Source organism: Tauraco erythrolophus, chromosome 1, assembly GCF_009769465.1.
Source record: "Tauraco erythrolophus isolate bTauEry1 chromosome 1, bTauEry1.pri, whole genome shotgun sequence".
Classification (NCBI taxonomy): domain Eukaryota; kingdom Metazoa; phylum Chordata; class Aves; order Musophagiformes; family Musophagidae; genus Tauraco; species Tauraco erythrolophus.
In genome coordinates, this window is record NC_141465.1 from 89,352,587 (window position 1) to 89,377,603 (window position 25,017).

The 25,017-nt window shown below is 38.9% G+C and overlaps 1 protein-coding gene across 4 annotated transcripts in view; it reads right to left on the reverse strand.

The window, feature by feature from the left end:
- The window catches only part of LMO7 (LIM domain 7), a 133,687-nt gene that overhangs the window by 87,123 nt on the left and 21,547 nt on the right, over positions 1-25,017 (reverse strand). For all 4 annotated transcript variants that reach the window (XM_086611619.1, XM_086611603.1, XM_086611611.1 and 1 more), the window contains exons 2-3: positions 10,015-10,085; positions 6,366-6,435 (exon numbers count right to left, since the gene is read on the reverse strand). In XM_086611619.1, coding sequence (XP_086467745.1) covers positions 6,366-6,435; positions 10,015-10,085 — 141 coding nt within the window. The remainder of the gene's footprint in view (positions 1-6,365; positions 6,436-10,014; positions 10,086-25,017) is intronic.

Genomic DNA, 25,017 nt, shown 5'->3' on the forward strand with positions numbered 1-25,017 from the left:
ATTTCTTATGAGTGTTTTTGGACACTGTTAGTTGCTGCACAACCAGCAAGCCCATCCAGGTTTCAACTTTTATTTTTTGATGTTTGGTAGCAAAGCAAAGACAACAGCAATGGCTTTTATGTAATTAGTTCATGTAATTTGTGTATTTGCCCTTCCTCATTTGTCATGAAGAACAGAAATGAGAAGTTCTCATACTCATTTTCTCATACCACACAAGCTACTGTTATTATTAGTAATGTAGCCCATGCAAGTCAAATTATTGAGCAGGAGCTGAATATTTAAAAATTCAAATTACTTTAAAAAATACAAAATGCAAGAAGACAGAAAGCATAGACCAATACCAAGGCTATTACTAAATACAAGGAGGTGAACAGCAGGAGAAAAATACATTGGACTTTCAGCATGAAGGAATGATTCCAAAGTACTTTGGAAGTAGATCTTTGAAAAAAAAATTATTTTTATAAAATTAAAATAAAACCTCTCATAATAATATTACCATCAGGTTTTAAAAATTAAGTGGAAAGCGTTACTAGCTTGATTCCAAGTAACCTAGAGAAGGAATCTTGTAGGCAAATCCTAAATAAACCAGGCAAAAATCTAGATTATTTCAGTTTAAAGTATGGATTTTACCTGAAAAATTGTTTAAAAACGTCCTATAATAAAGTGAAAATGTCACGTGCATGTCATTCTCCTGCAACACGCACACAAAAAAATCCCACAAAACACCCTGTCAAGAAAGCTTTCCCACAGAAGAGAAAATTTTGGCCAGCTGTACTTGATGACAAGAGATAAGGAAGTACCAGGGCGGTTCCATGGTTTGCTAAGTGTTAGGCACAAAGGCTCGGGAAAATATTTTTAGTGGCAGCATTTTTATCTTCTCCATCTCTGTCTTTATCTCCCCGTCATTTTGGTATAGCTTTCTTTCATTATTTCTCCCTTCTTACCTTTATTATTCCCTATTTTCCTGGCCTAGGAGGTACATGCTGATGATCTCCATAACAAAGTGGCTCTCCCCTACTATTTGAGGTGGTTGTCTTGGTGCTAGTGGAATTAATACCTTCTGATATTTAAAATAAGTAAATCATAGAATGTAGTGGTGTTATATTAGACTGCATTAAAGAAGAGAGGGGACAATGTTTGAGCAGTACTTGTCAGAAGGGCACGTTGGGCCTGGGTGAACCAGGAATGTGAGTGTTTGAAAAATCCTGTCTAGAAAACTATCAAGATGCTCTTTACTCTAAAGGAACCCTAATTCCCCACTAGAACAAAAAAATGCCACTCTACAGTATTTCAGACGCATATGTTTGAACCTGGGACTGTATACAGATGAGCAGTTCTATTTTCTTGTGTGAAAGGGAAACAAAATACACAAAAAATACCTGTGCCAAAGCTGAAGAACTTCATGAAGATGACATTTGCTGCTAATATTCATCCAGGACTCACACTGAGAGTCAGAGATAGCAAAGAAGGACCAACTTAAAAAAAAAACCCCAACACAACAACAAAAAATAAAATCGTAAAAACAAAAAGCGCTAATGGCATTTCATTTACAATTCTAAAAACCCAATAGCTTTCTACTCTGCCCTGTGGTTTGACCACAGCCCTCACATCTCTGATGCAATGAAACACCTCTCAACCACAGAGCAAAGCATCGCCAGCTGCAAGGAAAGACAGATGGTCCTGAACAATCAAATCGGTACATTGCAAGGCAAGGTTCCCATTAGTTACCGCTCTCCAAAGGAGATATTGATTCTATCTCTGAATTTTCTTCACCACCTGGGCTCAGCTGGAAACTTACTTTAACTAAAATTTTGCCTTGCTGCAGAGCATACAGTTATTTCTCCTGAGCAACAAGCAATGTATTATTCTGACAGATACGTCGAGCTTGCATATACTATACAAAAATCATTCATCTTCCCACTGTCTCATGTTTTATGACTTCCATCCAGGTTCACGATTCTCCCTCTGTTCAGCCAACTGAGTTGGAAACGTGAGGTTTCTGGGGAACAACAGTGCTGCAGCCAGAGATGCGCCTCAAAACGCTCCGCAGAGCCTCGTCAGAAAATATGTTGTCAGACCACAAAGTCCTCCCTGTTGTGTGATTATATCCAAACCATCTCACATGTTGGACTCAAGCTGAAAAGGCTGTATTTATTAAGAACTGGCTTTTCTTTGGGTTTGCTTTTGCTAAGCATTACTTTTATTTCCACCACCTCCCCAAAAAGTGTAAGGAAAATCATTTTGCAGGATGTGAACTCAGCAAGATTTATCAATTTGAGTAATTTTCTTTAAATCTCATCTCTATTTCACATAAGTATGGACCAGAAAAAGTGGGTTTTTAAGGCAGGCTGCACTTTCACTTCAGTGCATAATGAAACTCCAGCTTCTACAATCCTCTGACCTTTTGGTTATGCTTATGATGTCCCCCAGAAATGCCAGAGGGCTTCAGGAATTGCTAATCTGCCAGTTTGCCCACCTGCTCTGCTGTACTAGGGAAAATATATGCATCGCTCTGTAGACAAACTGTGTGTTTTACACAGTCTGAAAGATAAGCAGAAATTAAATTTCTGAAGAAAGTGCTTTAGTGCACAAGTTTCAAACAAACAGCATTTAAAAAAAAAAGGCCAAAACTAAAGCAAATGAACCAACAGCCACATCCCAGCTAACTCCCTTCAGGATACCTACGGGAACGTCACCATCTCTGAAACCTGCTGTGAGCTGTTAAAAAAAAAAAAAAAATTCAACCTGTCACAAGCAGCATCCTTCTGTGACCACTGCTGGTGTTAGTCCTTTGCACCGTGCCGATGGGATGCCTCATTTCTCAGGAAACCACCTCAAGAGCTGCATGGACATTTCTTTAGTCACTCATCTGTGACTATCACTCCCCTCCAACAGCTCTGGTACTTGCCTTGCCCCTCGTGAAGCAGTTTGGTTTTCCAAACTGGAACATAAATGAATAAATGCACATGGCTAAGAGGATGGCTGGATCTCACCCAAACCATGAGAGGTACGTGCCTCTGAATAGAAATGGAGCAGCAGGACTGCAGCAGTAAGCTGCTAGATGGAGACCAAGTTATAGCTGAGACCACCTCTCCTTCCCAAAGAGTTTAATAAACCCTTCCACGCAAGCTGCAGCCCAGCCTTCCTGCGCCACGCAAAACTGCAGATAAGTTTAATCAACTTTTTCAGGCTTACGTGGTACCAATTCAGCAATTTTTGTTAACTGAATGCCGAGTTTCATTTTGGTATTTCATCATCAAAACACATATATTTATCCATTCCATCATGATTATACCTGAACCACTGCAATCCACGCCCAAAATCGCTAGACAGCGGTATAATCAAACTAAAGGGGAAAGCTAAGGCTTTTCTTTCCCCAATTGTCTAAAATGTGGTTGGAACTTAGGCGATCCTGCTAATATAAAGACTTTATTAGATTTTATGCGAATTAAGGTGTCACAAAAACAAATATGACATAACAAATTAATAATGCATTTAATTAATTTTAAAGAAAGCACCTCAGTTCCCTAACTCAATACACAAAAAAAAGCACACAATATTCCATATAAAACAATGTTTCATTATTCATATAGGCTTTCATTTCCTATTTTACTCAAGAAATTTCTTTTAAAAATAACCATAAAGTCAAAGAAACAATATAATGAAACCCTTCTAGAGATTGAATCAAAAATGCCTGTTGAACATTGTATTTCTGTACTTCTGAAAAAAAAACCTGCCAACTATTTGAAACAGAAAGCTTAAAAAACATACTTAGATGGAAATCAAATATATTAACTCCCTATAACCAACCTGAAGAAATTACTGGAGAGGAAGAAAAGCGGGGGGGGGGGGGGAGGGGGGAGGAGAGAGAGAGAGAAACAAAGTGTCTTTCAAAGCATTTATTTTTCTTCTGATAATCAGATTGTCACAAAACTGTCAAGAATATGGGGGTTTTGTTTCCTTTTAAACAGAAAAGCCTGGAGACAATAAATGCTAATTGTCCAATGACGAATGCATAAAGTGTTTTGGAAACAGACTTGAGGACATAAGTCTAGAGGAGCATGGAGAGGAGCTGTAGAATAACAGGATCGAAAGATCTTCAGATTACAGGATATGCAAGGCCCAAATTCAAGCTGCAGCATCTGTTTATACTTTAGAAAAAAATGTCATCTCTTGAAGTTTCCATCTAAGTTTAAAAAAAAAAAAAGAGAGTCCCCCTACCAATACTAATTTCTAAAGCTCATAAAGGCCTGACAGAGAGCAATTAATGCAAGACTGAAAGACATTGTAAACAGCAGAAGTGACAGCCATAGAAGTATATACAGGAAACAACAGAAAACACTATCTAGAAGTAGATTTGTGGGATAAGCAATTTACAAGTAACAAAAATATTTCCAGAATATGGCAAGCAAGCCTACCAGCTAATTCCTTAGCAAGCTCTTTCCATCTCTGAATCTTACCGTTCATCAGCCACAGTATCCCAAGCCTGTCAGGTACCAATGCCTGCTTGTCTATAAACGCACAAAATATTTTTAGCTTGAGTTTTACATGCCAGGATGAAAGCTGAGCTCTTCAGAGCTGGTACAACTGAGTACGTTTCTCTCAAGTCTGGGAAAATACATCTCCCCTCCCATCATTGCCATCATAAGCAGCATCTTCTGAAACTTTCCTATTATCACCCTCATAATTATGAGCTTCTGAAACTGAAGTAAAATCTTTTCCAGGGGTTAACACAAAACATCAGCTCTCTCAATGACTATCTTCAAGTGGTATTTTAATGACAATACCACTGGATGATCTTGGTTTAGGAGGATCATTCACCTTTCCTCCCTTTTCCTTTATTTTTGAAGACTTGTAGGAACTAGAAGCAATTTGAAGAAACAATAATATACTACAAGTAAGATATAAACTAAATACCTAATCAATTCTCTGAATTTTTGCATCTGGAAACAAAAAAAGAGGCCTTTAAAAACAAGAGTTCTTACGGTTATGATTCAAGACTACACTTAAGTCACCACAAAAATTAAATCTAGCCTATAGTTTTCTGGTTTGGATCCACTGGCCACTTTAGAGGCCATTTATGCAGTTAAACTGCTGATAGAATAACTGTGCTGTCATCCCCAGAATGATTTTGGTTTCATTTGAATTCTTTTTTGGATACCTCATGGGAAAAGAATGTGCAGCACTTGTTATTTGCAAGCCTAATACCCTGAGCTTTTCTGGGACAAGGGTAGCTAATACTTTCTACATTCATTTGATGTGGAAATGCACATTCTCAGCTTGTGCACTAATATGCAAAAGCATATGCACAAGCTATGTGCAGCTTAACCCAATCTTATGGCCTCCGGCCAAGTTCACTAGACTTATTATCTAATGATATACACACTTGACTAGCAAAAGCAGATTTTTTTGTTTGGTCATCTCATTTAAACATATAAATACAAGTATCTAGAGATGTTTTGCATTCTACTTCTGTTAAGAAATCAGGTAACTTTCCCTAATGTTGAGATTGCATACCATGCATGTTTACCATTTGGTGGTATCTCCCACTTGTTACAGGAATCATGTATATGTCCCTTTTCACCTTGGGTCTTTTAAAATGAGACCAATAGTTCTGGTGGTAGGACTGACCAGTCTAGACACCCTGGTGACACAAATAGCCAACAAAGCTCCTCTACCACAAAAAAAATGATGAAGGAAAAAAAAAAAATCTTTGATTCTTATGCTAAATGGCTACAAAATTTATCCTGGTCTCTGACCAGCAAATTTGCCAAACAGCATACAGGAAATCTTTTAAATTTCCTGTGGAAATAATTACATGTGTTCCTCCCACCCCCCACCCTACAGACAACACAATTTACAGCCAAAACATTGAGAAATCCCTCAACTGAAGCCTGAAGAGAAGCCTTTGCATCATAAGAGTTATTTTAATGCAACCTAAGCTTTGCTGTGGGTGGGGAGAAGCAGATTCTAAAAATACTTGGGTTACGCAGAACATTCCCTGGTCTGCCCCTTCCCTAATAGAGGGATGTCTGAAATGGCTTGTGAATATAAAATAGGACAACGGCCTCTAAATAAAGACAAGTGATGCTATGGAGGTTTATGCACAGGAACCATCAGCGCTAGATGTATCTGGGAACAACGCAGCCTCATGCAATGACAGGCTGATTAATATTACAGATCCAAAACAGAACAGGTAACCTTTGTGGTTTAAGTAAATGTATAAACGGTAAAATTTTAAACAATAATTGAAATGGAGCTAAATCTTGAAAGCTTAGTAGTTTTTTGTAGCGAGACCATGTAAGAACAATAGGCTCACTAAAAACAGCCATATCCCAGACATTAGGTTTGATGTCATTACTTACCAAGCCAGCTATTGGAGTTGACAGACGATTGATCTTCTTAACGATGCCAGGTTTGATCTTGTTAATCAAACTAAAAAGAAGTCATATGATTTTCTGTTACATAATATTTAAGCATGAGCATCAATGCTTATCAAGAAATACTTTGCACGTAAGTCCTAACTTTTCTGGTTTGAACCAAGTAAATTTGAACCTATTAATGCCCCCAAAATATTTTTTTTTTTAATCAGTTTCCCAAGAAGTCACGCACACACAAAAGATTTCTGAAGACGGTGAAGTGAGAAAGAAGAAAAGAAAATGTCTGGGTAGGCATAGGCAGAAATGGATCTGTGTTTCTACTACATGCATGGTGATGTTAGACTCAAATTTCCCATTTAAAGAATTTCTTCAGCTAAAAGTTCTGATGCAGATGATGTCAAAATTATATCAGAGTATTATTTTTCAGTGTGAAAGCTCTGATATTCCTTAAGTGTAGGAAATCAATTCAGTTTTCACATGCTATCATGCCCAGTATGATGCGTGCAATGATCATTTTTGGTACATATAATTCACACATGCAAGTCATATTTTCAGTCTCAGTCAGAAGAGATTGCACCTCATACCACACTCTCTTTATATAAAATTCATAAAACTGAGAAGATAGGAGAGACTAACGCATCACTGTTGAATATGCAACCCCAAATGCATACCTCATCCTGCATGAGGCTGAGGCACAGGATTCATTGCACCTTTATACCCAGGTTTTCAGTCTCGGAGGTAGGGAAATACCATGGTTCACCAAATTACATGCTAGACCACAGCATCAACAGAGAACAATGACCTGAAGACACCCTGCAGACTTCATCTGTCTATATACCTTTGAGGATTTGAGACCTGCTCTCTCCTCTTGTTGCTGCTTAAAAGGCCAGACCCTTTACCCTACAAAGCATCAGTAAGGTTTTGTGATCCACCCACACCAATGCAGAATCAGGATCTGAAGTTTAAAACTCTATGTGGAAAAAGGCATTTTTTGCTCAAGCAGTACGTTTGGAAAATAATCAAAATGAACGGAGTTCACTTACACACACTGGAATGGAAGATACAATTTCTAAGGGCTTGCAGAAGAAGAAATAATGGCTGCAGGTCTTCAGAATTTTCAAGTGCATTAAGACATTTAGTAAACAAAATACATTTGATGACTTCTCCGCAAAAAGAAAAAGACACACCACACAATGATCTGTTGAGGTGGAATTAAAAAAAAAAAGAGGGGGGGGTTTCCCCTCTAATCTTTTTGCTTTCTAAATATTCCAAATGTGTAATTTTTATATGCTTTATTGTACTTAAGAACATGAATTAGCATGTGATCAGGAAAATTTTAGTGACTTTCTCCCTCTAACAAATACACATGAAATCTAGTACAACATAAAAGGCTTTTTTTTTGTCAACTACTGATTAGCCAGTCAATGTGCACACTTGGTCATTGAGTGGGTCAAACAAACCAACTGTTCTGCTATAGGAATACATGGTGCAAGCATAGGCCTTATCTGCTATAGTTTAAGTCAAACATACAATCTCAAGAGATAATGTATCTGTGGACATTAAACTAGCCATGTCACAGGTGAACCAAAGAAATGGTCAGTGTCACATCTAGTTTGTCTCTGCTATCTGAGATCCCGCACTCAATTGACTTTGGGGAAAAGTAGACACCTGGAAACCCTTCCCATCTTGCTCTTTTCTGTCATCACAGAATTTCTATGAAAATCACTTCTCCTTGAACTTCGAGTATAATTTTGACACAGGAGGACAGCTATATGATTTAGTGCAACATAATGAGACATCATCTGCTTTAAAGAAAGTTGCGTGCCTCCTAAGGCAAGCTGCTCAGCTGAAGAAATTACAGGATGTTTTTCTTGCATATGGCTATTAATTACAGATAAATTTAAGTGATTCGCATTTGGCAGATGGAGGCCTGTATTCTTTTGCCAAATAAGCGTCAACAATGAAGATAGGGGATTAGAGTATATCAGTTCACTGCCAATTCTTAAGGACACTATTTAAAAGTTACAGTTGAATACAATACACACATCCCACTAAATATGTATCTGAAGAAACACTTTCTTATTAAAAGTATAAACTACTTTTATTACCACATTCAGTCTAGCTAATGTTTGATTATGTAAGTTATGAAAATACAGTGTCTATCTCTACAACACCATTCAATTTTCAAATAAATCGACTCCTGCATAGCACAAGGATAACTGCAAAGCACTGAGCAAGACCGTCTGACAGGCAAAGGGCCCAAAGGGAAAAATACAGGCAAGGACAGAAAACACAGTAATATTCATAGAAGGGAAAAGGCAGGAATGTTGCCTTTTTGCATTTACTTTGGTTATTTTTGATATACAGTAAAAAAGTTTCAGAGAACTGTACCTTTATAAATATTTTCTGAAAGTTAGCTTAGCTGAACTGATTTAAGAATGGCTCTGAGATTTGAGATACTTTTTTTTTTTAAATGTCTAATGAGATTTCTCTCTTACTGGCATTCTAATGACATTTACACCTGCCATTCCTTAAAATACTAAGGGATTAGCACCGCTTCCAGTCCTGGAAACCTGTTCCAGTAAGTACAAAACCAATTACAGATACGTGGAAGAGACCTGTCGAGTGGACGTTTTACACCTCTGACTCAGTCTAGCAACGAAACCAGACAAGTCTCATTATTGCCAAGCCTATAATATATAATAAGCACAAGGAAGCTTTTTAGAGAAAGCACTCTAGAAAAAGCTGAGGTCAGAGTTTGCTGTTGAAAGCAATCACTAAGTCAGTCCCAAAAGTACTGAAACGTGGGCCGCACGTGCACATACATGGCAACATATTTCTACATTACGCTGAGACCCAATTCATTTAGTTTCATCATTTTAAAATGCTTGTTTAAAAAAATAAAAAAGTATATATTTTTAATTAAGTATGCCGAAGGCCATCCAGTAGATTCTACATTATTGAGACACTTGAATATAGCCATAATTCCCTGGAATACCATATAGCCCCTCTCATGCATGTATTACTTACTAATACTGCTCTTCAGTATAGAACATGAAATCAAAGGCCTGTCTGTTAGCTTTAATTTACCATTTTGCAAAATTCACTTCAGAAATGAACTACTTCTAAAAATAAAAAACTTGGCTGGGTGTAAAGTTCTCTGGGTGAAGTAAGTAGCTTTCAGGATTTAGAGAACATCCAGCACGTAGAGTTTACAATAACTTCTTACAAGTAGCTGGGGATGGGGACGGAACAAACAAACCCCAACGACGACAGGGCGCATAGGGGTAACTGAGCACTTTGATCCTACCCACAGCCACACGACCTTGCACAGGCTGAAGAGAAAGCCCAGTGATACCATGAGCATTATAACCAATAAAACTAATCAACTGGACAGAGGATCAGCACAATGCTCTTGGTAACACATGAGAGAGCATATAGGACAACACATCTTAAGAGATGATGCTTGAAAGCTGTTCTACTTTCCAACACCAAACAATACATATAGAAAAGGAGAAAATATTTATTACAAAATATTCTTGGTACTTCAAAAAACATTTCAGAGAACAGCAAAGAAACAGGCCATCTCATATTAACCTGAAGGATTTTTTTATATAGGTAAGTCAATACTCACTCGCACAATAGGACTCCATTTTCTAGAGCCGCTCGAAAGTCTTTGGTTCCAAAGTTTTTCCCAGTAACTGTCTATAAAAATAAGAATTGAGAGTTAACTGGACATCCGTAAAAAAAAAAAGCAAAACTAGCAAGAGTATCTAAGAAGTACTAAAGAAAAAAAAAAGCACACACAAAAACACACCAAACACACCAACCACTTTTAGATTCAACACTTAGTTCATCCTATTATTTTCTTATATTAATTTCAAAAGCAATAAGTTTAAAACAGTTCTTTATACCTCAAAAGAAGCCAGATCCAACATATTTAAATAGCCTCCTCTAGTGTAAACCAACCTTCGGCTGAATTCTGCAGGAATACTTACTATTTTCTAAAGCAATATCAGCCATGTTGAAAAGCATAAAATAAATTCCAAACAGAAGTGCAAAAGAGAGAAAGTTTTTTATCTCCTACTTCATTTTACAGTGTGTATACTCATGATATCCAGCACAAGGTATTTTAATAGGGGTTTTTTCCCCTGCCACTTGCACCTAAGGCAGTGTGACTACAGAACTACTCTGTCGAGTCTGCATTACTACATGCACATCAATTTCCATTACTTGGCAAGCAGTAGGACTACACTAATGGGACTACTTTTTATATTCAGAGTGAAAAGCAGTGAACTAGAACAATGTCTTATAAATGATTCAAGATACTCAATGCCAAACTCATTGCCTACAGGTTTTCAGCGAAGCTGTTTTCCACAAAAAAAAAAAAAAAAAAAAATTTGCTTCTGGCATTAACTCCCTCCATCTCAAACAAGATCATCAAAGCAGCACCTTCAAGTTTAAACTCATTTGGATTCTCCTTACTGGGTTCCTCTCTTTGCCCATGTCCCTTGAAGAGAGCAAATTTGGCAGATTTCTTACAAATGCCCAGACTAGTAACCCACAGGCAAGTCAGAAAAGGAGGCAATATTCCTGAAACAGGCCAAATGAGGGTTTTATCACAGCTGGGTATAGAAACCAAACACTAGTAAGGGTATTTATTTGTGCTTAGAGGTCACCAGGTTCAGTCAACAGCTAATTACTAACCTCCCTTTGGGGATCCTGACCATCCCCAATAATGCACAAGACTTCAGGTACACAATTAAAAGTGCTGTGGAACCTTCGTGCATCCAGACCAAAGCTACTGGTTACCACAGTAATTAAGGAAATTACTCGTGAAACAAATGAGCTGTGCTTGGTAAAGGAGCAAAGGAGAGGATGTAGCTCTTTAAGGACTTGCAACATTATCACTCTGTTTTCTTCCTAAATTGTAAAAGAAGCGTATACTAAACACAAGAAATGCTAGAATATAAGCAAGTAGTTTTTACATAAGTTATTTTTTAAGTAAAAAGCTGTAACTTAAAACTCCCTGTCAAGAACAAACTTAGATGTCACAAAAATCTTGTTTAGGGTTTAAGTTTTTTTCCCAGGATTTAACAAATAAGGTTAGAAGAATTATGACAAACCAACTCAAGATAAGAAAAATTTCAACATTCAGGTACAGGTGGGAGGATGGGGTAGGGGAAATCCATCCCTAGACTTTTAACAACAACAAAAGATGACAGTGATTCCCCTGGGAAAAATTCATTTTATTCAATATTTCTTTAACAGTCTGTTTTTATAGAGAAGTAGATGTTGCATTTTAGCAATATAATTTTCAAGAATCATTTCAAAACACAGCATCTGAAAATAACCGTTATCTCAAGTCAAATATGGCCTTTCACTTCCAAATTCGTATGGAAAGCTGTAATATTTATTGATAATCATTTTTGAGGAAACTAGTCAAAGCAACATAACAGCATTAAAAGTTTAAATTTTAGTGTTCCCTAGGTCACAGGGCATATATGTTATAAATTAAGCCCTTTGTTCTGCAAGCTAGAAATTTTATGTTTGCATGTCATGGCAGAACTGTCCTGTAAGAAGGGCTGTAGGACAGAGGTCTAGCTTTACGGTTATGTTTCAAACTCCAACTCTTAGAGTCCAAAAGCTATTCTCATTCTGGAGTTGTTGCTGACATCTACAGGACTACACAGTCCAAATGTTTGGTCTAATATAGACAGTTTACTGGTAAGTCGTGCATGCAATAGATAGTGAGATGTTTCCTTCACCTAGAGTTAGGCCCATCCCAAACCTGCAATGCCTTACATATGTGCAAACAACCTTGACACTGAAATTTCTTAAGAAAAATAATCCTAGAACTGCAGCATGTAGTTAAGGAGATCAGTCCTCAAGAATTATTATCAAGAAGTCAAGGAGCATGTGTCAATGAAGACATGTTAAACTTTAGCGTAACCCCTCCAGAACACAGGAGTGCCATGCTGTAGTGCATAATCACATTTTCATGGCACATTTTGTGGTCTTTTCTAAAAAAAAAAAAAAACACAACCCAGAACAAACAACACATCCATCTCCAAAACATGCGTGGAACATTCCTGACTGCCACAAAGTCTTCAGGAACATGACCTCAGGTAACTAGAAGCTGTCCTTGAACAACAAAGGAGTCCAACTTGAGTACAAGGTTATAAATGCTACTATTAAGACTTGCAGACCTCTTGATATTACATTAGAAGACATTACACTGGAAGCATTTTGACCAAGTTACTTGGGCAGCCACTATGGCTATCAGTGCTGATTTGATACACAGGACAGAGCTGTCAGACCAATCTTGTAGCCCACAGATTTTGATGACTACGTGGTTTGTTGACACTAAAATAAAAGCATCAGTACTGCCAAGTTAGGTTTCATTAATATTGACTTTTAAAGGATAACTAATCATTAAGTAATTAAGAGGTATTCTCAAGAAATAATCTAACACTAGTGGATTGAAACCAAAACATTTTCCAAGTTGCACAACACCTTGAATTTGTTGATGTCACAAAAGTAACTACTCCATTTCAAACCAAGCTTTCAGACACAGAGACAGAGGACTTTTCTCAATACGGACTTTCATCCAGCTTATACCCACTGCAACTCATCAAGCTCAGCTGTAACTATGATAGCCTACACAGGAACTAGGTATCATTGAAAAACAAACAAACAAACAACAACAAAACCACACCACAAAAAAAAAAAAAAACGAAACAAACAAAAAAAAGCCATGGACTAGCTTAGAGTTCCCTGACTTTTAAGAACCTCAGTAAGCCAAAGTGAATGCCACCCTGAGATATTACACCTTCAAACAATGTCTACGATTTGTGAGTCACCATTAAAACTGGTTATACTGGGTGTGGTACTCTTATGTAATAGACATAATTGATTTTGGACAATTTTTTCAACCACTTAGGACATGTGAGACACCAAATAATAAAGGAAATATCTTGCAAAAGCGATTTTTATCCATGTTTGAACACCATCTCTTTTCAAATTATGCCTCTCTTCTCTCCTTCATTCAGATGAATGTATTCTGCTTCTTTCTCTGCTTTTTTGATAGAAAGAGAGCAACAACATAATTAAAGGCTATATCATAAAAAAAAAATCACATTTAATTGCTGCTACAAAATAGCTTGATTGCATTTTTGTAAGACAGAGTCCCCTAATACTTTGGTAACTTCAAATTGCCAGGTCCAAGCAATTTACTTCAAACAGTACGCAAATCAAATCTTTACTTAAATTTAGACATTTTAAAAAGTGCTTACACACACGCATACATACAGAGGGATGGTTTAATTTCAGGTTTGCTGTGATTCCCGTAGGAGGAGGCAAAGCAAGAAGAAATAACCAAAGATCAACCATTCTGAAAATGGCATGACATCAAAATCATGATAGACTGAACAAAAAGCACATGGCACAGAAGAATACACTAATTATACGCCTCAATACCAAAATTAACATTGAGTACATTTCTTTGGCTTGTCCTACTGGAGGCCAAATATAGCCAATTATAATAGGCTTTCTTTGCCTTAAAAGCTATTCAAAGTTGAAAGATTTTTCAGCATTAACAAAAAAAGTACTAAAGGAGTTCATGTCAAGTTGGTTCCATGGTTTACACTGTTTTGAATGGCTTTAGCAGGAAGGCAGCTCTAGTACAGGATGAGAAACGTTTTCAAGCAGGTTGGCTTCCCATATGTACCACCACATGCACCTCAAAGTGCAATGGACTGGCAGGTTTCTTGATTTAACTTTGCTGTGCTGGAAACACCAAAGCCAGGCTCTCCACATCCAATGCAAGATTCACATCACATATATAAGCATGTTGGCTAAATGACTCGCCATCGAAAAAGTGTTAGCTCCTCAGAAACAAGGAGGTGGCACTGCATCGTGCTCAGCCTGTGACCTAAACGATGCTTTGCTGCAGAGGAGTCAGGTACTCACCATCCAGCCAGCTCCACAGTTCGTGCTGGCCAGCCCTGCTCTCTCCATCTCATTCAGAGCTCCTCTTCCACCACCCATGGCAGACTGCACCATCTCAAGCCACGCAAGGACCCCACGCACCAATTTGAGAGAAACGCTAACTGCACCAGTGTGAAATGTGCAGCTCCCTGATGTAGGACTGTAGGTTACAGATGGCAGATTCAAAAGATACGGAACCACGCATGATAGCAACAGCCTTAATGCAGGCTCACACAAGGATCTCACGGGGCAAGCAATTAATTAGACAGCAACCTCAAGGATACTAAACTGATACATGAACTTCAGGTCCCCAGCTTAGCTTGCAGGAAGAAAAGCCAAGTTTATCATGCCGCAGAGAGGACTGACTGCTCACGTGCTGTAGGGAACTGGGACAATGATATGAATCTGATGCTGCAGTACCATCCCTGCTACAGAATTTTGGCTACACCTGCCACTTTCTGTCACCGTGCCCGTCTCAGCAGATTGCCTCACATACGCATCAATGCCCGAATCCTGCCTTGCTTCCCCCCACCCCAGTTACCGTCTGGATCAGGTGACATGGCAAATGGCTCCATCCTTACACAATCCCAGCATTACATATCTCCATTTACAACACTTGTTTGACTCTAACCACCTTCATCTAATATATCACTCTAGAACAGTATTGTTACTGTAAGATGCACAAGAAGATACCTAGGCTACACCCACAGCCAACAAGCAAGCATTCAAGCAACTCCCAATGCTGTGGCATCTGTACAGTTCGGCAGGGTCTGGAAGTAGATTCATGACATGTTTTATATGGTATTTTGAGTCCACTGCATTTTATATTCAGTTGTCACTAACATGCTCTACCTCAGCCTGACAGATTTTACCTTTTAGGGTCTGTCAGGAAGGAAGAGTAACATAAAAAGTGAAAAAAAATAGTAAGACAAAAGCAGCAGGTATTTTTTCTTCTCTTATGTTCCTGTAGGAACTGTTGATTCTTCCGGACTATGACCATGAGTAGTTGCTTTGTGAGACACTTCAGATGCACCACCCAAAGTCCTGCAAAAGCCTCTCCCCTTCACAGCTATTTCTAGTCCTTTATTAATGCTAAGCAGGATATGAGCTTGTCCTTGACTGATATACATGGTTGTGGTAGCCATCAACAAAAACACTGCCATTATGCTTTGAAGTAAGGAGCTTATGGTGTTTGGCCTTTGCAGACTTCCCGTCCAGTTTTCTCCTCCCCGTTGGTTCTTCCTCTCTGAATTTCTTCTTAAAAAAAACCAAACAAACCAAAACCAAAAACCCCTAGCATTGTCACAATTTGCTGCAGTAGTCAACTGATTTATCCAAATCCCTCACAAAGGGCAGATGGTAGGAACCATATTCAGTGGGTTGCTGCACACAACCTCGAACGCTCAAGTGGCAAAACAAGCCATTTGGGGAGAAAGCCTTTGACATTGCAGCAAACGGCCCGACCACAGCAGTTACTAGCTTTCTCAAGGTCAAGTGGTAGAAAAAGGCAGCTCATTTTTTGAAGCTAGCAGGATATATCTCCCTGAGTTTTGGGCCCTGGGAAGACGTACTGAAAGAGTGGGCACTCATATCTTTCACTCATGGGAGAACACTGCTGGCATTTCACCTCTGGTAGCTGAAGGGATACCAGGTCTCGAGCAGCCAAGGTCCTAGAGGGAACCATGCTGCTATCTTCCGTACCAACCACAATTTAATTCACGGTCCAACAAACTCCTGAGAGGTCAACAAGTGCTCAAGAAGCTGGTACCCACAGAGGGTTTCCCAGTCAGCTGTCCAGCAATGAACTTAAACCGCACAGGAGTCAAGAGCACGGCCTGGATTTCTACAAAAGGAAGCTCCTCATTTCAAGTCCTCACAATTCATTGCTAAAAATCCATGACAGGCATGACTCCACTCAGGAAAAGAGCTGAGATAGCTGGAAAGAAGAAGAAAAATATCTACCAAGAAATCTGCTGTAAAACCTAACTGCACAGTGAAAGTCAGAAGGCTGAAGATGATGAATATTTTTGCCACTGATCACTTAAGCTGGCCCATGTGAATATCCCGCTTTGTATCCATACGACTTCTGTTCTCCAATTGGAATATTTCCTGCTCTATTGCTCAATGCAAAGCTGTACTCTCCTGTTCAACCCCATACCCCAAATCCCTAGGCATCACTTCATTTCAGAGGATGTGGGAATTTTTCCGTCTTCAGCCAAAACTGCCTTTGATAACAAACCAGAACAGACATTTATAAAGGGAAATGACTGATTATTGAAAAAGTCTTACTGTTATTTTCTATCATCAGCATAATGATGGGGTCTTATTGTGGTATGCCTTCTGGCCAGACATGCCAAGACTCCTGAAATAACATACAACTACATTTTTACAAAAGATGAATAAAAACACTGAACAAGGGCTAAGCAAGGAGGCACACAATTACTGGTGTAGAAGGTGGGAGAAGCGTAGATCTCTGCTTATCAGCTCTTTATACTGTTTTTTCAGCTCTTCTGTCAAATTGCATACGATAATACAATCTGAAGGATAGAAGTGAAGTTTTTTTTCCAATATCTAAGGAAAACCCTGACTCAAGAGAACAATACTGCAGAAAGAGCTGAGAATAAACATTTGGGATCAATTAATTTGGTCGAGCTTTTTCCTTCCCCACAAACAAGATCATCCCACAAAACAGCAAGATGTTGTTTACACTGACAACTGTACTGACAGGTGTCAAACTAGGAAAATCAACATACATTAGTTTGTGTAATAAAAAAGGTCTCTCTGTATAGGCAGAGATGGGCAGCATAAACTAGATAGAGGTAAGTGTTCCAGTAGGACATAAAACTTTCAAATGCGGAGTGCAATTTGAATGACTAAGAATCTCTCAAAAAACAAATCATTGACAGCCCTGCAGCCCAGAAAGCCAACCGTATCCTGGGCTGCATCCAAAGAAGCGTGGCCAGCAGGTCGAGGGAGGTGATTCTGCCCCTCTACTCTGCTCTCGTGAGACCCCACCTGGTGTACTGTGTTCAGTTCTGGAGTCCCCAACACAAGAAGGACATGGAGCTGCTGGAGCGGGTCCAGAGGAGGGTCACAAAAATGATCTGAGGGCTGAAGCACCTCTCCTCTGAGGACAGCATGAGAGAGTTGGGGCTGTTCAGCCTGGAGAAGAGAAGGCTCCAGCGTGATCTTATTGCAGCCTGTCAGTACCTGAAGGGGGCCCTACAGGAAAGCTGGAAAGGGACTTTTTACAAGGGCATGTAGTGATAGGACAAGGGGAAATGGATTTAAACTGAAAGAAGGAAGATTTAGATTAGATATAAGGAAGAAATTTTTCACTCTGAGGGTGGTGAGGCACTGGAACAGGTTGCCCAGAGAAGTTGTGGATGCCCCATTCCTGCAAGTGTTCAAGGCCAAGGTGGATGAGGCTTTGGGTAACCTGGTGTAGTGGAGGGTGTTGCTGCCCACGGCAGGGGGGTTGGAACTAGATGATCTTTAAGGTCCCTTCCAACTCAAACCGTTCTATGATTCTATGACATCTTATTGTAATGATATAGGTACATCTGATTTATTTGGAAACTATTAATTCCATTAACGGCTTAAATGTGCACAAGTTCTAAAGCTGCCATCCTAACTGATACATGCTGGTTTCAACTTTAACCAAGCACTTACTTTCTCATGTGTATTTGCAACTAACACCAATTAAATAAGAGTATTTATGCACCTTCCCAAAACAATATAGGAGTAACTTTTTAAGATTTTGACATGTTTTAAGATTTACCAGCTGAGTTCCATACTAGTTCAGTGGTTGGTGGTAAAAAAAGGGTAGCAGTGGGCAACTTAACCGTAAATGTTTCTGATTAAGCAAAGGACAAAAACATCATGAGAAAACAAATGTCCAAACATTCAGTTCACCTCTGAAACAAGAAACCAACCATTGAATTCCTCAAATATGCAAAAAACTGGTTGACCAAAAGTTGCCTTTTCCAAGTAATTCACAGTATAATGGTGGTGTACTAGAGCTGGGTGTTTGTTTGTGCCATGGAGGGGAAGAAAAACAAAAAATTTAAACATACCCAGGGAGAATGAGGAATGACAATATCTAGAAAAGTGATCAACTGAGATAACAGAAGAAGGGGCGAGCAGAGTTCCAGTTTCACTGCTTAGACATCTTTTAATGATCATGTTTTGCAACGTATGCGCTCTCACGCTAGCCAAATTTTGAACTCGCCCATCGTGAAAGCCAGTCGCTCCCTATGCCATTTATTAATTTTTTTTCTGAAACATCTGCAGCACTGCATTGGCTGTTACCTGACCTCAAGTTGTTAATGTCTTTCCAAGCTGGGGAATAAGTGATCAAGAGAAACAAATTCATGCATAGCTGTGTCTCAGCTGAACTCCTACATAGTGTCTATCTGAGGTATATAAAAAGCTTGCCCTGGACAAAAAAAAAAATCTGTATGTTCTCAACATCTCCTTTAGAATGTTGAAATAAAAAGACTAGAAGAATATCACCAACAACACAGCTTAGAAAAAGAGGACTTGCAAGAAGACTTAGACGCACCACTGACAGAAGCTTTTGTAATTACTGGCTGAGCAGTAATACCACACAAGAAAACCGTGATCTTCCTGCCATCCTGAACTAGCACCAGAGCCTCCTTTCTCACTCTTCCTCACGCCCACGTGAAGGGTTTGCATTTAGAGAACATCCTGCAATCACCTAGTTGGCTTTGTGCTTTAATATAGTACTAAAAATGAAAAATAAATTAAAAAAAACCACATTCCCCATGCAACTCCCTCACACATCTCACCCCCTCTTCCCAGCCCCAAAACAACCACAGTGATTGAGCCAGGGTTTCGAAGCACTAGGGAAGGCCACCACTGGGCTGGAGCCACACCATGCTGGAGATGAGAGAGGGGGGTGGCGCAGAGAGAAAGAGAAAGAGAACATTTGGACTTTCCGGAGATTCTTGAGAGGCTTAACATACCCAGAGATCCAGCGATTCAGCTCCCTGACAGCCAGGCTGTATGTGACCGATGGGATGGACAGCCACATGCCCTCACAAAGAACTTCAGACAACAGGAATAATAAAAAAACTCACCCCAAAAACCTCTATACAACATCTGTCTATACCATCGCTTTTACTAAAGGAGGAAAAAACAAAGTTTGACAACTGCAGCACTTTTGGTTTAGGTGATTGGGGGGTGGAATTATTTGTTTTTAGAAGCATCAATTAAAACAGAGGCATTACTTGAAATATTAGGAGATAAAGCATTAGTGATATTAAAAATCACGTTTGTCTAGGACAAACGTAAATAAAGGATTAAAGCAAATACAAACTTGAACGTTTTTGCTGTAGAGGTACTAAAATCATATTTGTCTAACATTTTAATCTATTATTTTAAATTTAGTATTTCAAGTTGTGTCTCCACTTCACTATAATTGAATCTTTAAATATTTTGTTCTTGTTCATTTAGAACAAAAGATAAATGCAAGCTATAAAAGGCCTTCTGATGTTTGCATTTCCTAAGTTTATAGCTCAGTTTTACTACTACTTTAGTTCCAGATCAGAGAGTATATGCTGCAAGTTTCAATACAGGCTGTCAGTTCACTAGCATTTATTTTTATAGGAAGGACCTTAAAGCAAATAGTATCTTTGCTTATGCTCATTAAGAAAAATACACTAAAAACTCTGCTGTTCTTTGCAAGTGGGTCCCTGTTGGGATTATTTATGTACACAGCAGAGAGATATCGAATGAAATGGCCAAAACCAGAGCACACTTCTGCCCTAGATTACAGCTATCTCTTACAAATCGACTGCCTTGATCCTGGGTGTATTTAATAATTTGATTTTTCATATACTTTAAATACGTGTGGTTCTCCAGAGGGCAGCACCAGTGCCATGAGCAAACCAGGGATCTAACTGCAAGTTCTTGAAACTTCTTCATTCAGCAGGAGGAGGAAAAAGGCATCAGATAAAAGAACATGCATGCAAGAGGGAAACACTTCAATTACCATTGCTTTCGTGTGTTTAGCAAGGTTATTCGTGCATGGAAGACATTTCTTGTTATTACTGGAGAATTGTCAATCTTTTCAAATTTTTCAGCCTTTACCAGAAGCAGTACTTTGAGCAGCATGCATATGGAGACGTGATTTGAGTCAGCTTCAGCCAAACACATTCACCAACACCCCTCCCTTTCTCTCACGCGTACACCCACGTGCACACACGTAGGGTTTGGGGAACCAGCAGCATTCTTGCCGTGTCTTCCCTCCCATCCACACATCCCCTGACTTTTATATCTCTTTCTACAGCCACAGGTTTCCAACCCATTTCACCAGGTTTACTTAGCTCATTAACAAGGCAACAGATGGACAGCAAGCGAAGAAATTGTGCGGAAATGAACATTTAACAGGGTCAAAAGACACCGTAAAGGCAATTAGTGTCACGTACAGAGTCTGGAAAAAATAGTCATGACACCACTTCCCAGTAAACTATGGCACTTGGCATTAATTGCAGCATTTAAATGATATTATTTAGAAATTTCAATATTATCCAGCAATATTTATGTGGAAATAAACCATCACGTGGAAGTCACTGAAATAAACGCTGACTTTGCTGACTTCAGCTGTAGGAATATTTTGCTGTTCTCTGGAGTTAGAATACTTCGGGGAAGGAGAAGCTTAAGAGAACTCTACTGATATGACCTGTTCAAATCAAAATAAAAGCAAGACTGTAAAACTCTTGAATACTACTGTGTTTAGCAGTTGAGGGTTTTTTAAACTACATTTAAGTTTCAAGATTTGTGAGTGAGTAAGCAGTAGGAGAAGCTATATAGAACTGTGACATCAAGAAAAATGGTATTTTGGAGGTTTTGTGCGGTGTTTTTTAGGAATTATAAAAATCCGAAGTTTAAAGGAACATAACCACATACAAATAATTATATTGGGATATTTGAAATACACTGCACGTGCACCAAATTACTAAGCTGGGAGTGAGACTTCTGAAGGCTCCATTTCCCGAGGCTTGTAGCGATATGCCATGTTCCAGGTAATGAGCTCCTGTATTACAGCGTTGGATGGCAGATGACATTGCCACTGGTTCGCAGCACCGTCTAATGAGAGACGCCAGGTACGACATATGACCAGAGGCTTTGTGCTTATATGCAGTCCCTCACCTTGGCAGGAGATGAAAGAAATTGCCCCTGGCAAAGAAATTAAATAATTGCAGTCAGAGGAGGAAGGATGGCTATGGAGGAAACTGAAGTCCAGGAGAGCTGCAAAAGGATGGCGTGCATTGGAAAAGATGACAGGAGCACAACCAGAGGAGGCAGATATCAGTTTGGGCAAAGGAAGAAAGAATTTTAGGCTCAGGAAGTTTTGCTGACTGGCTCTTGTCTCTTTATTAGGTTTTTGAGGAGTTCTAAAATAGGAACGCTGCCCTTTTAAAGGATTTAAATATAAAGGAATATTTGATGAACACGCAGCAAGTTATTGAAGTGTCTTTATACTTGGAGAACTCTGGAAAGAACATGCTCTTGTGCTTGATCACACAGCTTTCAGCTTTTTGGGAGATCTTATTCCAGCTATGCCTCTTTCAAGACCCTTCCATCATCTCATAGCAGACACGGCTCCACCCTGAACAGTAGCCTATGCTATTCACCTATTATTCGTAATTTTACATATATTTTCCCCCAAGACGTAACTCCTTTGCTGTTTGAAATGTATTTGCCTTTACAAAAAAGAAAAGTCATTGCTATCAGAAATCAGGGATCAGGCTACCATCAACATCAAAATCAGGACTTCGCTCTACTTACTTAAAGATTAAAGATGACATGAAAAGGTCCCTCTTCACGCACCACACTGCCCTGTCATCTGTCTTTCCTATCTGAACGTTTCAGTCGAGTCACCTGAGTATTTATTAAGCCAAACACACCACTAGCAAAACCTTTTTCTCCAGGGAACTCTTCTGCTTGGTTTGCACAACCACAGATAAAAGAAGCATTTGCAGCTGTCAAAGTCATAGGTGGCCCTGCACAGAGATAACTGCGCACTTCAGTTGAAGAATTAAGGTGAAGAGCAGGGACCAGAGACTGTAGTGCAGAAGGGAAGGCGCAAGTGCTGCTCTTCCAAACTCTTCCAACGCTGCCCTCTTCCTATCTTTCCTCTTTGACGTTGTCACTTGCTGCTCCACTTCTGATCCAGGCTGAGCATCGATACAACCCAAGCGTGACTCAACCACCTCCAGTGTGATACTTCCTCCAGCCATTTTATTGCTCCTCTGCAAATGCAGCTTTATTCATTTAATTATTTAAGGAGCCAAACTGGTTTGACAGAGTGCTTGCCTCCTCACCTGGGTGTGTTTAGAGGAGCCCAAGATAAGATTGACTGTCATAGCAGCTACACAGGGTTGCTATGTACACTGCCCAGAGGTAGGATTTAATTACTAGTCGAGAGCAGCTAATCTCCCCCTTATTACAGAAGACAATTATAATTTGCTTAGATTTATTATGACATCCTTGCAGAAATGTTCACGACTCTTTGTAAACAATTCCATACCCTCCAAGGGAAAGGCAGAAATTTACCCCACAGTTTCTACATTCAACCCACTAAGCATTTAAAATGAGAATTGTCAATATCCATGAAATTGAACCCATTTTTTTATATCACTAGAAGATTCTGCATCATTGAAAAATATAATTTATTTTTCTCTGGAGAAAAAAAAAAAGGCAATCGTATATCAAATAACTGCATATGGCTGATACATGCTTTCTCCAAGAGAGATCCTGACCTATATGTAGAAAAAATAGAGAGGTTCCAGCCTATAGTGGACTGGTTCAACATGTATGCACATAACCTCCCCTAATGATACAGCCGTGGCGACCAAAAAAGCCCCACAACACGCACACAAGAAAAGCACTGAGATGCAAACAGGCAAATTGTACCAGAAAACGTTCTATCCAGAGTTACAAAAACAGTCTTGGAAGATTCCTCTGTTCCATTCATTTAGTAGGATTATGCTTGTGCCCTGTAACCACAGAAAAAAATGCACTTTTTGGATTATCAACAGATGGATGTACTTCGGGCTTTTTTTTTGTCTCTAGTTTAACTTCTTTTGTCTTTCAAAACAACAATGCATTAAATAGAGAAATATTATCAGTAACCTGTACAGTTTTTCATAGACAGAGAATATCTATGTCCTGGAAGACCAAGATTTTCTTCTACCATATGCAAGATGCCTCAAGCATTTCAGGTTTGCACCACAATGGTTTCTATGACCAGCTGCCTTCCAGGGCAGACAGACTTCAAGAATGTCTGAAGTTTTGCCTAGCAACTGAGACAAAGCATAGGCTGACCCCAATTTAAACATCTTCCTCTATACATACTGCATGAAGTTATGCCGATTTCTGCTGCCTGATCTGGTACATGATTACCATTTCTACATGAAAGTTTTTACTGTTTTATTTACAGCTCTGTAGAGCAGTTGAAGACATTTTTCCTACCATAACAAAAACAAAACTAGGAAGTGTTTTTGACATTAGATCACTGCTTTATCAAAGCGAAATGATGTCTTTTTTTTATTATTCGAAATTCCAGAGAGAAAGGAATGGTAGTTTGTACCATCAATGTTATTTTAACTTTGTTTGGGGGCAAAATTATGCTTTTTATTGGACACACATCCTCTTAAATATTTTCTGTTAGAACAAAAAGTTGGATGTAACTACAGCTTGAAGCATTCAAACACCACTTGCACAACACTTAGAGACTAACAAAGGAATTATCCCATTGAGTTAAACTAGTTGGTTCATCTCACCCAGCATCCTCAGTGTCACAGTGACCTGTACCAGGTACATCAGCACGTTCACAGGGTGGGGAGGGAGGATACCAGTACTTTCATATTTAGAGTAAAAGAGTTCAAGCCTTCTCTATAATTAAATGGTAAAGAAACACAGATAGGGAGAGCAACACATCTTTTCACAAACAGTTCTCTTGCATCAGAAATCATTACAGAAAGGAGAAATATCACCCACCACTTCCTCCTGCCCCCATATTCCCTTTTTTTATTTTTAAATATTTGCTTGCTTTAAGATTTGTTTGTAAGATATAATAAGATAGTGAAATACGTATCCAGAAAAAGCTGGACACAAGTCTAACTTGTGTTAAGTTCAAAGTGTTAAATCTATACAACGCCTTTTTAACTACGGCATGTAACCATAAATATGCTATGAAAAATTCATATATCTTATCCTGGCCAACGTTCTCCAGGACTGGTGCCTCAGTTTGAGAACCTGCATTGATATCAAGTGTGAATTCACACAGAATCTGGGTGTCACTGCAAAATTGATCTTGCATATCTCCTGACATATTCTGACCTCTGCTGTTATAAAGTGGAATTTATTTTTACAATCTTTTTTTTTTTCTTTAAAACACTGCCTTCAGCTGTTGAAGAATTTTCAGTCTCTGCAATTATCCAGGGTAAAGAAATGATGTGAAAATCACTTTTATTTTACACTGTGAAGTACAAAAATAAAGTGCCCAAGCTTTTCTTTCCCCGTCACGTTCCTATCATTTATGTATTCTGTCATTTATTATAAGCTGCATATTTTACTATTACATAAATACACGTATCCTGTTCTTTTAGCATCTGGA